This window comes from Gekko japonicus, unplaced genomic scaffold (assembly GCF_001447785.1).
Source record: "Gekko japonicus isolate JY-2015 unplaced genomic scaffold, Gekko_japonicus_V1.1 scaffold2390, whole genome shotgun sequence".
NCBI lineage: Eukaryota > Metazoa > Chordata > Lepidosauria > Squamata > Gekkonidae > Gekko > Gekko japonicus.
In genome coordinates, this window is record NW_015174343.1 from 113,140 (window position 1) to 129,957 (window position 16,818).

The window sequence follows — 16,818 nt, forward strand, 5'->3', positions numbered from 1 at the left end:
CGCCCCCGCGGGGGGGAGCCGGGGGGGGGGGGGGGGAGAGGCGTGGCTAATTGCCCCAGCGCAGTTTGATCCGCGATTACGTGATCAGACGCACCAGCAGCACACCACGGGTCCTTTCCTCGGCACCGGCGCATAAAGGAGGGGCCGGAGGGGAAAGCCGTGTGCTGGCGCGATCACACCGCGGGAGTCTGGAGGCAGCCCGTGGCAAACCGTTTACCAGTACTTTAGAGGTACTACTTTTTTAATGTGCATTTTCCACAGTAAGCCACAGGTGCGTGCCACTTCCCAGATGTTGGGGTGTGATTGCGCCCGGATAATTCACCCACCATCCGTGCCTCTCCTGCGGCAACTTTGCCGTATGACCGGGGCCTTTGTTGGTCTAGAAGGTGCCACTGGACTCAAAACTTCATTCTGACATCTGTTTGTTAACTCTTGTGTTTGTATGCTAATTTACTGCCATTCACAGATCTTAACGTCCGCCTTAATCCACTCGTTAAAATACAATAAATATAATGTTACAAGCTTAAAATTAATCCCCAGATGGCATTACTAGTCTACTATCGACTAGTTCTGGACCGCGTTGTTGCCTTGCAAGCAGGATAGGGAGGGAGAGGGAGAGAAACAAGGGGGAAAGGAAGAGGAAAGGCATAATGTATATCTGGAAGATACGTGCTGGCATAAAGAAGCAACGGAAGGCCCAGAGTGTCTTTCTGGCTTAGCTCCTTGAGGTAAAAACAGCAGCTGGTTACTGCCTGAAAGCAGCGTGTATCACACTGTATCACTGTGCTGCAAAACTGCTATGGCGCTGCCAACCTCCAAGTGGGGCCTGGGGACCACCTGGAATTACAACTGATCTCCAGACTACAGAGATCAGTTCCCCTGGAGCAGCTTTGGAGGTTGGACTTTATGGCATTGTAACCCACTGAGGCCCCTCCCCAATCCTCGTCCTCCCCAGCTTTTACCCCCAAATCTCCAGGAATTTTCCAACCTAGAGTTGGCAACTCCAACCGTAGAGTGCAGGACAAACCTGTTGGCTACAATACACGGACTCGTGCAATCGTGCAATACACGGACTCGTGCAATCCCGTCTTGCTGTCTTTTTCTTTGCAGCCTTCTCCCCAGTTCTTAACTGCTTGCACCTATTTGTGTCTGACTAGGGCTGTTCCCCTTTCTGAACATTTACTGCCCAGCTCGTCTGCCTAGGGTTGCCAAGTGAAGAGCTCCAAAAGAAGGAATGTCTTGCAAGTTCACAAGGGAAAAATGACACGTATGTTTCAGCCTATTAACCAAAGTTAATAAACCTAGCAGTTCGAAAGCAAGAAACTGCAAGTAGATAAATAGGTACCACTTCGGTGGGAAGGGAACAGCGTTCCGTGCGCCTTGGTGTTTAGTCATGCCGGCCACATGGCCACGGAAACGTCTTCGGACAGCGCTGGCTCTTCGGCTTTGAAACGGAGATGAGCACCGCAACCCTAGAGTCGGATTCGACTGGCGTTCGAGCAAGGGAACCTTTACCTTTTTTAAAATTAGAATATACTGCCTTTGTATAAAATTAAGGCTGTGATCACACGCGCCTTTAGATCTGACATCGGTGCAAATGCCTGATGGATCTAAAGGGAGCGATCAGACAGCAACATCTGGGAAGCGTCCAGCAGTTGCCTGCAACCCATGCTGCTCCACCTCAGAAGGGGAGTTGAACGACACCAGGGAAAGTCCAGTAGTAAACAGGTTCTGACGGGCCACGGACAGACTTTCCCCTGTCTGATCGCTCAAGCACTCTCTCAAGCCGTCGGGATGGTCTGATCAGGCCATCCTAACTTGGTGCCGTTGCCCCCCCCTCTTCGCAGTATGAGCATCATCACATACTCCATAGGGGGCCCTCAGTGTAGAGGTGCGATTCCTCGTTTATGCGCATGGGCAACAAATGGCCAAAAAACCCTGACTCACCCACAGTTGCATCTGACCACACAGTGATGGGCTGCACCCACAGCTACAAAGGGAGGTGTGATCTCGCAACGGTGTGTCAAATTCCTCCAGAGGGAGTAGCCTTGCTTCCCCTCTGCTTCAACTAGTGCGCGTGACAGCCTAAAACTGCTTTTTTACAGCTAGAGTACATCTCTTCTTTTCCCTGGGTATTTCCCTTAACCTCTGATAATAAAAGATTCCACCGGTCTGTCTGTCCATCTGTCAGCGGCAGGCGTAACTCATCAGAAAATGAAGCTAGAAGTCTCAAAATAGGCCACCAGCTCCAAGATGATGGGACTTGCAGTGCCAAAAATGAAGGGAATTGTAACATCCTGGCACAGATGATTTTTTTAAAAAACAAATATGTTTGTTTTTGAAAATCATATATCATCCATTCTATTATCATAACAAACCACACTAGTTTATGCATTACTCTACCACTAAATTTATACCCCCCGTGTGGCAGGGGCCTGTGTCTTTCTTTCTTTGCCTTGACCTGGATGGCACAGGCTAGCCTGATCTTGTCAGAACATGGAACCTAAGCAAGGTTGGTCTTGGTTAGTATTTGGATGGGAGACCACCAAGGAAGTCCACAATCGTGACACAGAGACAGGCAATGTCAACCCACTTCTGAACATCTCTCGTCTTGAACACCCCACGGCATTGCCATAAGTCAACTGTGATTTGACAGCAAAAAAAAAAAAACCCTTCATCATACTTTGTGTTCCCCAAACGTTGCAGCACAGTTGATTTTACCATTCACAGAGTATCATAAACTTTTAACAGCTGTTGCTTTTTATGAGGAAGTATCTGGGTCTTCCAATGTCTAGTGGAAAAAATTCTTGCCACCAGTTCACAGTTTGGTGTAGTGGTTAGGAGTGCGGACTCTAATCTGGGAGAACCGGGTTTGATTCCCCACTCCTTCACATGCAGCTGCTAGGTGACCTTGGGTCAGTCACAGTGCTCTCAGAGCTGCTCTCTCAGGAGCCGTTCTCAAAGAGCTCTCTCAGCCCCACCTCCCTCACAAAGTGTCTGTTGTTGGGAAGGGAAAGGAGATTGTAAGCCACTCTGAGAGTTCAGGTGAAGGGCAGGACATAAATCCAGTCTCCTCCTCCTCCTCCTCTTCTCAACTACAATGATTTCAATACAATTCACTAAAAATAACCTTCAGGTTTTGTTAGAAGAATGATGTTCCAAATATCATGAATAACTTTATGAACCATTATCCTGGCACAGATTAGCTCCCAAACTTCACAATGCTATTTGAAATGGAAGCAAATGTTTACTCAAGAGAAGCCAGGAAAGGCAGCCAACACAAACTGGGAGGGTCTACAAATATGCCTTCCTTTACAAAAGAAAGTGGCGTAGTGGTTAGAGAGACCCAGGGTCAAAGCCCCACTCTGCCATGAGACCTTACCGGGTGCTCTCAGGCAACTCAGAGATTCTTTATGTAAACTACCTCACAGGGCTGTTGGGTGGATAAAATGAATGCGAGGAGAATAATGTAAGCTGCTTTGGGGCCCCACTGGGGAGAAAGGCAGGATGTGACATTTGTTATTGTCAAGAAATTGGTTCTCCCAAATTTCTTGTTCTGATTCAAAGCTTGGTTCAGGTTTGAATGTGGCCTGCTTTTGAGAGTTCAGAAAAACACTGCTGAAACAGAGCAAACTGACCTTGTGAGTGTGTAGATAACACCCAGCTGCAGACAGGAGTTGAGAGTCAAGCACAGACTCCCAATTAGCCACCTTCCATCCAATTAAAGTTCATGATTTGCACCTGTGGGAAAGGGCGAGACCAGCTGCAGATAGGTTTCGTCTCCTTTCTCCCTGGTCAGACCACCTTGTACATCATCTACCTAGCAGCTTTACGTCACCACCCAGTAGGGTCGCCAAGCACCTACCTACGAACCAGCGGGGGACACAAACTTCTCCGCCGGAAGATTCTTGCTTGTAACACAGGTGCTACACTATTCCGTCGCCCAGACGTGACGTAGGCACGTAGCCGGGCGACGCTCTGGTAATGGGACTGGAAACTCGATGGTACCATCGAGTTTCCAGCCCCACTGCTAGAGCATCGCCCGGCTACGTGCCTATGTCACGTCTGGGTGACGGAATAGTGCAGCACCTGTGTTTTCCCCGTGGGAATGGTCCCATGAAGAACTATATATCCCCTGCCGAATCAAGGCAAGTACTTGCGAGTCCTGCCACCCAGGGATCCTATTGGTCTTTCAGGCCTGAGACCACATGGACCTGTCACCATAAAGAAGTCAAGTTTTGGCTTATTGCTGGCCTGATTGTGACTACCTAAGATCTGGATATGCAGTCACTATCTTGCTTACTGCAGCCGTCTTGAATGTTTGCATGTGTGGGCCAAACGGCTCGCTGGCCTATGCTGACTCTGGAGAGAGAGACTTTGGATTATTGAGAACCTTCTACAATGCCTGGGTAACATCTGATAACTGGAGCAAATGTCTTACTGTTTTGGTTAGTTCTTAAGTTTCTAGCTTTCTTGTTTTTGCCCCACAGATCTAGTTCACTTTTAAATATTTTTGCACCTTAATAAATAAATATGTTTTAATTTACTTTTGTGGTTATTTGCCTTCAACTGACCTCAATCTAAATCCAGAGTCTTAGACTGGGTGACCACCTACCAAGATAATTGATTTTGTAAGAAACTCATTCTGCAAGCCTACCTTGCAGGGCTGACTTTTCTTGTTTAGTCCCGGGAAGGTTGGAAGCTTGCCCTTTGGCTTCTAATCATGGGGATAGTCTTAAGGGTTGGTGGCAGACTGCTGGACTGGTGTGTGAGGAGCCACACCCCAGGGTTTTGTAATTTTGTGTTCTGAAGCCCTTAAACAAAGATTCTTGGCTTGGTACTAGACTGGGAACCTTTGACAGTTATCAGTCAAATCAGACCTTTTATTACAGTCCATGACCAGAATAATAAAATTAACAATGAAAACAGAAGTATGAGCTATAACAAATCTTATCGCTAGTATATTTATCAATCTAATTTTGGCTGCAGTTTATAGAAAAGGATGATCGCTCTGGCTGTTGCTTCATCCGGTATTGCTGCAACTCTTTCGGATAGGGATGCCAGTCTCCAGGTGGGACCTGGGGATCCCATTGAATTACAGCTCACCTCCAGGAGGGTGGACTCTGTGACATTGTCCCCCAATGAGGTCCGTGTCCTGCTCAGGCTCCAAATCTCCAGGAGTTTCCCAACCTGGAGCTGGCAACCCTACTGCCCCACCAGTATCCAGGGGGACCCAACAACCCTACTTTTTGGAATTAGGCAAAACCAGGCATCCAATACTTAAATTATTGTTAATTACCATGAGCACAGCAAGCTATAGTTTGGTCAAGCGGGCACACCTCTACTACTAAATGAGAGACAATTCCTTAAAATAAGAAACAGGAGGTGGGTCTGCTTCATCAGTAATTCTCTAGAAATTTAACAGATGAGGTTTTTCTTAGAGGAGAGTCCCTTGGTGGGGAAAGCATCATCTGCTAAATTTCTCCTGGTCGGGTTGCTTTCATATAGACTAATTTCAGCCGGGCTAATTTAATAAATATGATGAGCAGCAACCCTCAGTATGGTTTCCATTTTCTGACATGTGTTACACTCTGATTTCACACAAGAACTGCGCCATGGTCGCGCCTTCCTTTACCCCGCTTCTATCAGTCAATTTCCCAATCGAAGCCGTGCGGCCGCATTTTAACCTGCGGCTTTGTCTGATTTTCCCTGCAGTTTCGTGATCCTCAAAAAACAGGTTCACGAAACTGCAGGAAAAATCGGGCAAAGCCGCGGGTCAAAATGCGGCCGCATGGCTTCGACTGGGAAATTGACCAATAGAAGCGGGGCAAAGGGAGGTGCGGCCGCGGCGCAGCTCTTGTGTGAAATCGGTCTCATGGTTTCCAGTAGCTCCATGTATCAGACTCATGCACTGCTCATAGAACACTGCTCTGGGAATGGAAAATCTGGAACTGACAAGAGACCTCACCTTTGAGGTTTAAATATAGGTTAGCAAAGAAATCCAGGGTTGGTCTCTGGAAACTTTCTGTCACCTCAGCGCTGGGTCAAGATCTCTGTTGCCCTTTGTGAAAGAAACTGTGTGTGTAAAAACATGAGGAGCAAGAAATGAGCTGGGCTAGAACCTTCTGTTCAGGGAAATTTACCACACAAGTTGTGTTCAAAAACAATACCTTTAAAATGCAGCCCCAAGTGGTACAGTCTACTCGGCCACTTTACGGTTTCTGCCACATCATTCTCCTGCATGTATAGAGGGAGAGAGAAAGCGGGAGAGAGAGCGATGCCTTTTAGATTTTGTTGTAGTTGTTGCTGGCTGTTCTACCCAACTCTGATGAGTGAGCCCTGGGCCTGGCTTCTCTCCTTTCTCGACTGGCACCTTCTAAGAGGCAAACCAAGCTTCAAGCCCAAAGTTCTCCTCAAGACAGGACCCATGCAAAGAATCCAGGCCACAAGCATTAAAGAAAGGCAAAGTACACAACTACAAAGTGTAGAGCTCTGTACAATGCAGAGAGGACTTCTGTTTGGAAAATGAAATAATGATGGCGCTCCCATTTGGCCTGTCTAGACAGAACATACTGTAGTGGTTAATGGAAAGAACCATGAGGAAAAAGAGTTCCTAAAGAAGAAGAAGAGAAGAGATTGGATTTATACTCCACCCTTCACTACCCAAAGGTGTCTCAGAGTGGCTTACAAACTCCTTTCCCTTCCCCTCCCCACAACAGATACTCTGTGAGGTAGGTGGGGCTGAGAGAGCTCTTGACAGAAATTGCTCTTTTTTCAAGGAGAGCTCTTATCAGAACTATGGCTTGCCCAAGGTCATCCAGCCAGGTGCAAGTGGAGGAGTGGGGAATCAAACCCGGTTCTCCCAGATTAGAGTCCGTGCACTTAACCACTACACCAAACTGGCTCTCACACCAAACTGGCTAAAGGATGTCAACCATAAACACCATAGTGTAGGACTGAGCTGAAAGGGGCAATGCTTTGTCAGCGTCTTTTTGGCAATGTTTCTGGGAATAGCTGCAACGAGGGATGAACATGCACATCGAGGAAGCCTTGCATTGCCCTCACTCCGAATAGGTTTTGTTGGCTTTCTGTGATATCAATAAATAGCCAAACTCGAATTGATGTCCTCATGTTCGCTATGTGATCCCTGATTGCTTAGGATCAGCCATGTCAGCCCAGGAAACACTGACCTTATTCTGAACTGGCTTTGCTTTTGAGCTGTGACATTAGCACATCTGCTATAGCCATATAAATACATGTATATGCATGCTCATAGCTGCAGTCGTGGCATCATCAACGTTGCATGCACACACCCCAAGTCCCTGACCCCCAACCCTTTCACCGGTTGCCAGGTTCGGCTTGGCAACCCTATCAAAAAGGTCACACAGTATGGAGTTCAGAGTCATTTCACTGACCCTCCTTGGCCAGAACGTTGTGGTTATTAATGGGGGAGGACAGGGCTTTTTTTTTTGTGGGAAAAGCCCAGCAGGAACTCATTAGCATAATAGGTCACACCCAACAGCAGAAACTCATTAGCATATTAGGCCACACCCTGACATCAAATCTCATTGGCATATTAGGCCACACCCCCATGCTACCAGAAGGGTGGTCATCCAGCCACACCCACCTTTTGTTTCTTATTCTGTTTACCTTGTTTGTTGTCAAAACCCAGGGCTTTTTTTGTAGCAGGAACTCCTTTCCATGTTAGGCCACACATCCCTTATGTATCCAATCCTAATGAGTTTCTGTTGGGTGTGGCCTATTATGCTAATGAGTTCCTGCTGGGCGTGGCCAACTCAGGAGCCAGCCGGAACTCCGTTCCTGTGCGTTCCTGCCCAAAAATAGCCCTGGGGGAGGATCCTGCAATTCTAACCAGAGAAGGGGATATAAGCAGCATCCCATAGGCCCTGTCTCATCAGCAGATAGGTCCAAACAGAAAGCAGGTCTGATCTGTCAGTCACATAAGTCCATGACCTTTGGAGATATTCTAGAATGCTGTTTTCATGAAAAACTAGCTTTAGGAGATCACACTTACAGAACATAACAAATAGGAATACTGGTAAGGCTGCCTAAACTTCTCAAGGCAGAGAATCAAAGAATTTAGTACACTGGCAGAACTACACACTGGGTAGGATCCAGCTGGGAGATGGGAATTCCTCTATGTGGCCTAGCAGCTCGAGACCCGGGCCAGCTGAGCAAATTCCCCATTCCCTGTGATAAGAACAGGTGCCCGCAGGTCTTGTTTTACCACATGCGCAACCATCTCTTTCCTGTTATCGCGTCAGCATCTGGGAGTCACGTGTATCAGGACGTGCTTTTGATAAAGTATATTTTAATGGTGCTTATGTAAGATCCTGGGAAGGAGGAAGCTGGTGGGATTTCTGAACAGAGAGATAAGTTCCTGGGGAAAGTATAAATTTGGAGGTTTCTTCCAAAAGCCTCCTATTCAAAAAGTCCACCAGCAAAGACACCATGAAATTCATTTTCCTTCTGGCATTCCTGGGCGCAGCAGGTGAGATGTTTCTTAACATGCATTTGATTCTCTAGCTGATATATCCGGTAAACAGAAGGAGACGGGAATGAGACTGAACTGGATGGACTGCTAGCATGGATCATACATATTTTAATGCTCCTTTATGCCATTGCAAGTATTACATCAAAAACAAAGAAACTAGCACAGCAGGAAGCAGTCTGGGCAGAAACTTTCTCCCTGATGCACTAGTTTCTGGTTTTATTTAACTTTCAGTGGGGTTTTCTTTATGAGGAAAAGAGTACAAGATAGCATTCAGGCCTAGATTTTGCTCCATAGATAGGCTTACCAAGTGCCCACTAATGGCATGCCAACTCCAGGTGATTACTCCTGCTCAGTTAGTCGGAGGGCCGAAGCAGGAGGGGCAAATGGAGGGGGCAGTGATCTCCATCACTGAGCAATGACATCACTTCTGGCTAGGGTGGCCAGACCCCCAGTGGAGGCAGGGGTCCCCCACCACCAGGCCCCACCATCCCTCCACCTATCAGCTGGGCAGTGGGGGAATCAGGAAAGGTTTTAGCAGGCACCAGGACACCCATGGATGCCATGTTGGGGACCCCTGCTCTATATTCTTTACCACTGAGATTCTGGGTAATTCCTAGAGTTCACAGAAGCTGTGATGTCCCTTCTGGGTGTTCACCTGGATGTTATGTCACAGCATTTGCACCATTGTCCCTGCCATTTTCCCATCAATCCAGCATGGGAGATGGAGGATGGGAGTACCGGGCGACCTGGTAAGCCTATGAAATGGTATCTCATTTTGGGTTCCTTTTTGCAGACTTCTTCTTGCAGAATTCTTAACATGTTTTTTCCTTGCATTCTTCAGTTGCTGTCCCTGATGACGATGATGATAAGATTGTTGGGGGCTATACCTGTGCCAGGGACTCTGTCCCCTACCAGGTGTCGCTGAATTCCGGGTACCACTTCTGTGGGGGTTCCCTCATCAATGACCAGTGGGTTGTATCTGCTGCCCATTGCTACAAATCGTGAGTGAATTGTGCTCCTTTCTCCATTCTTGTGTTGTTCAGCCACCAGAAGGTGAGGTCCCTCCAAAATCTCCTGCATTCAGTACAACTGCAATATGTAAAGAGTAAGATCTGGCAGGGCTAGCTCCAGGTCACAATGAGGATGGTCCTAAATGGATTACCTTCTCCAACCTCTGAAACCGTCCAGTGGCACCTTAAAGACAGAACAATGTTTCTGTCTACGTGAGCTTGTGTAAGTCACCGCTCATTTTTTTCAGATACGTGGCGATAAAAGCAATCAGAGAACCTGCATGTTCCGTGACAGCAGTTAGGAACCTCTTAGAGTTACAGAAATGTATGGAATGTTTCTCAGAGGTAGCAGAGTCCCTGTTTTAGAAAAAGGCCTCTTGCTACAGGTGATGTTTGATTCACTCCAGAAGACAGTACTTGTTTAGCTTGAGATTTTGCAATGCACACATCTTAGTGCAGGCCCAAAAAATGGTGTTCAAACCAAAAAGAAACACTGTGTAATATATTATTAAATCTATATTCACAAAGTGTGTGCAATTTACAATTGTACCAAAAAAATATTAGTGTCATGCGTCTCATATAGCCATGCGTCAGAAGTTAATGCATCAGAAGGTCCTGAAAGGAACTAAAAACTTTAATGTCGCCCTGACGTGGATAGCCCTAGCAGGCCCAATCTCATCAGATCTTTGAAGTTAAGCAGGGTTGACTCTGGCAAGTACTCGGATGGGAGACCTGCTTGGAATACCAGCAGTCAGGAGGCGGGGGCAGGCTTTACTCAGCCATCTCTCCTTATATCCTCCAGTCCCCCAGTAGGGGTCAGTCACCACGGGTCACCAGGACTTCCGGGTCCACATGCACGCACGCACACACACGCACATATAAAAATACAAAAAATAAAATAAAAACTTTAACGTCCAGTTAAAGTGCGCACAATGGAAACATTGCTCCAGGCTGAAAAACTGTATCATTGAGGCACATTTAATAGAACACTGTTTAGAAAAAGGACATATTATGGAAGATCTTCGATTCTTTGTTATTTTCAAATATGAAAATAAAGGACACAATTGAATGGATATAAAAAGGACTTTATTGCAAAAAACAAACAAACGCCTTTTGAATCCATAGACACACAGGCACCTCATGGACTCAATCAGGATCCGGACTTGTCTTGTTTTATCTAATGGGTGATGTAAAATGGATATTATCAATTTCAAGTACTGGCACTTTAAATTTTATATGGGTCAGCAACAGCTGCTAATGATTAGCAAAGGAAAAGTCTGGCGCAAGGTTTATATTCTTGATGCATTTTAGCTTCTTGTGGCTACATGAAGATCTAGGAGGACTTGTTCCCCATTCAGTATACAGAATGCTGCTAAGAAGGGTGAGAATATTTTAAACCTGTTATGCATACTCTTGCAACCTATATCATGTGTTCCTCACTGAGTTACTGTATGCTGTTAAGAAGGGTGAGTATATGCACTTTTTAAACACTCTTGCAGCCTATAACATATTCTTAAGAAAGGTGAGTACATATAGTTTTAAAGTCTTGTGTCAGTACATATTTTTGAAGTTAATAATTCTGAGTTCTGAGCAAAACCTGCTCTCAAAATGTCTTTTCAGGACCTTCTGGTTGATTATCCTCAGCACCTCTTAACAAATAATACCGTATGGTAGCTTTCCCTGAGGAAGGCATATTTTGAAGGGCACTAAAACCTAAATACCCATACGGCATTTAGCAACCTTGGGAATGTTTCCCACTGTATGGATTGGTGCTTTAATATGAATGTGATGATATTATGTGGCAATTGGAAGAGTGTCTTCATGGCTATATGAGATATATGTCACTAATAGTATATTTTTGTACAATTTGTAACTGGAGCACACTTCATGAAGATCGATTTAATAATACATTACACAGTGTTTCTTTTTGGTTTGTACAAATTTTACACAGTGGCCCTAAATTTAGACACCAGAAATGGTGTTGTCAGATGGCCACTTTTCTGGCCTTCAGAATACATTCCCTAATGGCCTTGGGTCGATCCAGCCTACTGACAACACTGTTCCAAGGCCTCCTTGATATCCTTGAGCATTTGCACTACAACAGGTCAGAGTTGTCAGCAGTGTCCCCTCTAAGCCGAGTTAGTGTGAGCTAGCTCACAATTTTTTAGCCTCCGGCTCACACATTTTTGTCCTAGCGCAGGAAGGATGGTTCCAGAACAAACTCATTTATGCAGCAGCCAAATTGCTCGCTCACAACTTTAATCCAAGTTGCTCACAAAGTAGAATTTTTGCTCACAAGACTCCACAGCTTAGAGGGAGCATTGGTTGTCAGCTCTGGGTTAAGAAACACCTGGAGACTTTGGGAGTGGAGCTTGGGGAGGGTGGGGTTTGGAAAGGGAAGGGACCTCATCAGGGTAAAATGCCACAGAGTCCAAAGCAGCCAATTTCCTTGGGGGGGACGGGGACTGATCTCTGTTATATGGTGATCAGTTGTAATAACAGGAGATTTCCAGACCCTACCTGGAGGTTGGCAACCCTAAACAATGTACTCAAATCCATGTTGCATGTGTGATTTCTCCCCCCCCCCCCCTTTACAGGCGTATCCAAGTGAGGCTCGGGGAACACGACATTTTTCAGCTAGAAGGAGGAGAGCAGTTTGTCAACTCGGAAAAAGTCATTCGCCACCCCCAGTACAATTCTTGGCTCCTGGATAACGATATTATGCTCATCAAGCTGCCACAGCCTGTTGAACTTTCCGCTCAGGTCGCACCCATCCCCCTGCCCAAGGAATGTCCAGCTCCGGGCACCGAGTGCCTGATCTCAGGTTGGGGCAACACCCTCAGCAGTGGTGGTAAGTGTGTGAACATGCCTCAGTCGACACCAACCTAGGATTCCCCAAGCATAGGCCGGGCAAACAGCCGTATGTCGTCTTGCTGTCCCACTCATTGTTTGGTATGCTTTTGGCTAGAATCCTGGTTACTGTAATGGGATACCAGGGTTGTCAGCCTCCACATGGCACCTGGATATCTCCTACTATTACAGTTGATCTCCAGACAGCCAAGATCAGTTGGTTGAGGGAGGGACTGTAGCTCAGTGGCAGAGCAGCTGCTTGGCATGCAGAAGGTCCCTGGTTCAATCCCCAGCATCTCCGGTTCAAAAGATGGGGAAAGAAGGTGATGTGAAAAATCTCAGCCTGAGACCCTGGAGAGCAGCTGCCAGTCTGAGTAGACAATATTGACTTGATGGACCAAGGGGGTCTGATTCAGCATAAGGCAACTGCATGTATTCAGTTCCCCTGGAGAAAATGGCTGCTTTGGAGGGTAGACATGATGGCATTATACCCTACTGAGGTCCCACCCCTCCTCAAACCCCAGCCTACCCCAGGCTCCACCTCCAAAATCTCTAGCTATTACCCAACCCATGGATGGCAACCCTACGGTTCATGTGCCATACTTTCACTGCCCTCTCCCCTAATCCCTGGTATGCGATGAGCAAAACCCACTCTCAAAATGTTCAGGGGCACTGCCATTTAATTTTAGGCTCTTTCCACATGGGGATCCTGGAAGTCCCATCATTAAAGGGTAGGGTTGCCTACTCCAACGTAGGAAATTCCTAGAGATTTGGTAGTAGAGCCTTGGGAGAGTAGTGTTTGAGGAGTGGAAGGACCTCAGTGGGGTACAAGTGTGGTACAATGTCACACATTTCACCCTCCAAAGCAGCCATTTTCTCCATGGGAACTGATCTCTGTAGCTGGGAGATGAAGTTGTAATTTTGGGTCATCTGCTGGTATCACTGCAAACCTATCTAAGGAGGACATCCATTAGACGCCATTTTGCACACCACATGTGGAGTCCATGGAGCATCCCCCTTTGAGCCAGACAAAAATGAGATCTTTGAGAAATCTGCTTCACAGGAAAATGCTTGCAGTAGCTGGTGGAGATTATCTGTGTGGACACTCCCTCCATTTCAATGGGAGAAAGAGGGTGGAGCTCTTTTCCATTTTCAAAATGGTGTTGGGCAGCTCACGGCCATGTGTCATTCGTGCCATTTTAGCTTTTTAAAGGGCTTCTTCTCCTTTGCCCTGCCCAGCTCTGCTGTAGCACAGGCCACAGGCCCCTTTGGAACTGACATTCCTTCTGCACTTTTCTGATAGGGAGAGGGGCAGAACGGAAGGAATGGAAGGTGGTGGCAGTAGCAGCAGCAGTCAGTGGCACGGGAACATGTGTGTGCGTGTGTGTTTGCCCTTCCTTCCCACTCCCACTGAACTTGCTGCTGCTGCTGCCATAGAAGAGACACATTTTGCACCCTGGTCAGGAAGCGGCCTCACTTCAGACATTCCAGACCAAAGCACTAACAGAAACTAAAGCTGGCTGTTAAGCATACAGGCACTTTCCAGGCTTTTCTAGTATATTACAGTTCAGTTATGTAAATGGTCTGAAATTGCCTTAATAATTTTGTTTTGCTATGAATCAATGAAACCCAGGTTCTTTTTTTAAAAAATGTGGTAGTACCCCTAGAAATTGGATAGCTCTTGCTTCCCCAGAAAATTACTGCTGGCCTTCAATACTGGGCTTCTCTTCATTCTCATTCTCCTCACCTGTAAATTCCTGTTTCTTACGGGGTTTTTTCCTGCTCTGCATGTGTTTTGTTGCCTCTAGTGGTTGCTTTGACAATACACTGGCTTATGTCCAGAATAAAAACTTGCAATTTAAATCTGCAGACAGATATGCTGGAGATAAACCAGTGTAATATTGAATTGACCACTAGAGGGCGCATAACACACGTGATACAGGAAAAAAACCCCAAGAAGCAGGAATTTACAAGGGAGGAAAATGAAAATGTGGAAAAATCCTCTTTAGTTAAACTCTGTATCTTCCCTGTTTCTTTCCAGTTAATAACCCTGACCTTCTGCAGTGCGTGGTGGCTCCCATCCTAAGTCATGCTGCATGTGAAAACTCTTATCCCGGGCAGATCACCAATAATATGATGTGTGTTGGATACTTGGAAGGTGGCAAAGACTCCTGCCAGGTGAGATGCTATGTTTTTAGTTCTGCTACTAGGCTAGGAATTCTGAACATTTTCATTAATTGTAAAAATAAATAAGTCTGGGGCTGTTTAGAGGAGGCATGGCTGTCTCAGTATACATACAACTGACAACTTAAGTTGCCGCTTGCAAAGAAAGGAAGGTGAGGGCCAGCATGGTGCAGCAGCTGGAGTAGAATTTAGGAGACCCAGGTTCAAATCCCCAACCTACCATGAAGCTACCTGGCTGACCGTGGGCTAGTCACTGTCTCTCAGCCTAATAAGTCTAAGTAGCAGTTCTCTTACAAAGGAATTTCAGAGGGAGATTAGAAAGAGAGACTGCTGAATTGCAACTGATCATGAAGCTCAAGACAATGCATCCACCTGGACTGAATTGAGACCTAGGTTTTCTGTCTCGTTGCCAATGCTGATTTCTCGATGCCTATTACTCCATCTCACCTCAATCCAATCATACCTGCTATTGTCATTCACCTGCTATTGTCATTTGGCATCTGAAATCACACCACTTTCTCTTGGACCTCTCTGCTTCCTCCTGATATTGGCACCTTTTCCTCCTGACAACTATTCCAACAGCCTCTGAAAACAGTCCTCTTCTTCCTAGCCGTTGGCCTCTGCTTCTCTTTCTCCTTCCTTTCATGGCTCTTTCCCGAAGGGCTTTGCCTTTTCATCAGACTGCAAACCTTCAGGAAAGGTTTGTTCTTGTCAAGACATTCATTCGATAGTACCCCTTGTAGGTGCTTAGTCCTGACCTGGATAGCCCAGGCTAAGCCAATTTTGTCAGATCTCAGAAGCTGAGCAGGCTAGTATTTGGATGGGAGACCTCCAAGGAATACCCAGGTCATGACACTGAGGTAGGCCATGGGAAACCACCTCCGAATGTCTCTTGCCTTGAACATCCTACCAGGTTGCCATAGGTCAGCTGTGGGGGCCCTTTCCACCTCTACCACCACCACAGGTGCTTTGTAAATGGACAGAGAGAAGCAGATGCTTTGGTGACAATATTAATAAGTATAGTTATTGTTACTAAGTCATCTGGACAATGCTGTGAGAAGAAAACCTTCTGTTCATTCTGTCCCCTTGGCTAAAACTCAGAGATAAATAAGTGTTGCCAGGAGATCAGGGGGAAACCAGTGGGGTTTTGGCACGGGACACAGAGAAGAGACGTAACTTGGTCGCCAAGTGAATAAGGCAGTGAAGGAGAGGAAGAAAAAGTCCAGGCAAACTGGTTGGATTCCTGTTTGAAATGACCCCTCTTTCCCTCCCCACCAACCCCCTTTTGTCTCGCAGGGTGATTCTGGCGGACCTGTGGTCTGTGACGGGGTGCTCCAAGGTATTGTTTCCTGGGGAATCGGATGTGCTTTGCCCGATTACCCTGGTGTCTACACCAAATTCTGCAACTATGTCGACTGGGTCCAAGAAACAATCGCCGCTAACTAAAGCAGCCATCGCGCCTCTGGTTTCAACGTATTTGCTTCCTTCTCCTTTTGTTTGATCCATCTAAATAATATCTATGTGCATGCACGCACACTGGAAATAAACATCTGATAATTACCAATTGCCTTTTTTTTCTTCATTTCAAGACCCTCAAGCACTCTGGTTGCATCATCTATGTGAAGGAGGGGCTGTGGCTCAGTGGTAGAGCATCTGCTTTGCATGCAGAAGATCCCAGGTTCAATCTCTGGAATCTCCAGATAAAAGATCTGGCAGCAGGTGACAGGAAAGACCTGCCTGAGACCCTGGAGAGCCGCTGCCAGTCTGCATAGACAATACTGACCTTGCTCAACCGAGGGTCTGATTTAGTATAAGGCAGCTTCATGTGTGTTCATGTGTGAATGGTTTCTCTAACTCATTTGTAAAATGAGCACACAGTTTCAAAACTCTTGTCCACACGCCGCATTCCAGCAGGATCCTGGCCACATCCAAGAAAGAAAAGCACAGATTTCCCGTGGCTTACATGGGACAATGTTACACTCCTGCAATAGGGTTGCTAACCTCCAGGTGGCACCTGGAGATCTCCCACTATTACAATTTATCTTCAGACAATCAGTTCCCCTGGAGAAAATGACTACTTTGGAGGGCAGACTCTAGATGGCATTATATCCTGCTGAGGTCCCGCCCCCCTCCTCAAACCCTGCCCCTTCCAGCGTCCACTCCCCAAATCTCCAGGTATTTCCCAACCCAGAGCTGGCAACCTTTTGACCTGTATGTAAACTCAAAGTCCATTTCCAAGATGGTTGAGAAACTAAGGGT

General features: G+C 46.5%; 1 protein-coding gene across 1 annotated transcript; it reads left to right on the top strand.

Moving 5' to 3' along the window:
• The first annotated feature begins 8,450 nt into the window (after positions 1–8,450).
• On the top strand, positions 8,451–16,005 carry LOC107121381 (anionic trypsin-2-like). The gene is made up of 5 exons (XM_015424295.1): positions 8,451–8,512; positions 9,357–9,516; positions 12,123–12,376; positions 14,417–14,553; positions 15,856–16,005. Exons 1-5 carry the CDS (start codon positions 8,473–8,475, stop codon positions 16,003–16,005), a joined length of 741 nt encoding a protein of 246 aa, XP_015279781.1. The 5' UTR covers positions 8,451–8,472.
• Positions 16,006–16,818: the final 813 nt, after the last annotated feature.

What these genes read in the sequence shown, in the direction of transcription:
- LOC107121381 (XM_015424295.1), top strand. Translation starts at nt 8,473, where the DNA reads ATGAAATTCATTTTCCTTCTGGCATTCCTGGGCGCAGCAG. An exon ending in GGCATTCCTGGGCGCAGCAG is followed by an intron (nt 8,513 to 9,356) that starts GTGAGATGTTTC and finishes TGCATTCTTCAG; the next exon opens with TTGCTGTCCCTGATGACGAT. An exon ending in GCTGCCCATTGCTACAAATC is followed by an intron (nt 9,517 to 12,122) that starts GTGAGTGAATTG and finishes CCCCCTTTACAG; the next exon opens with GCGTATCCAAGTGAGGCTCG.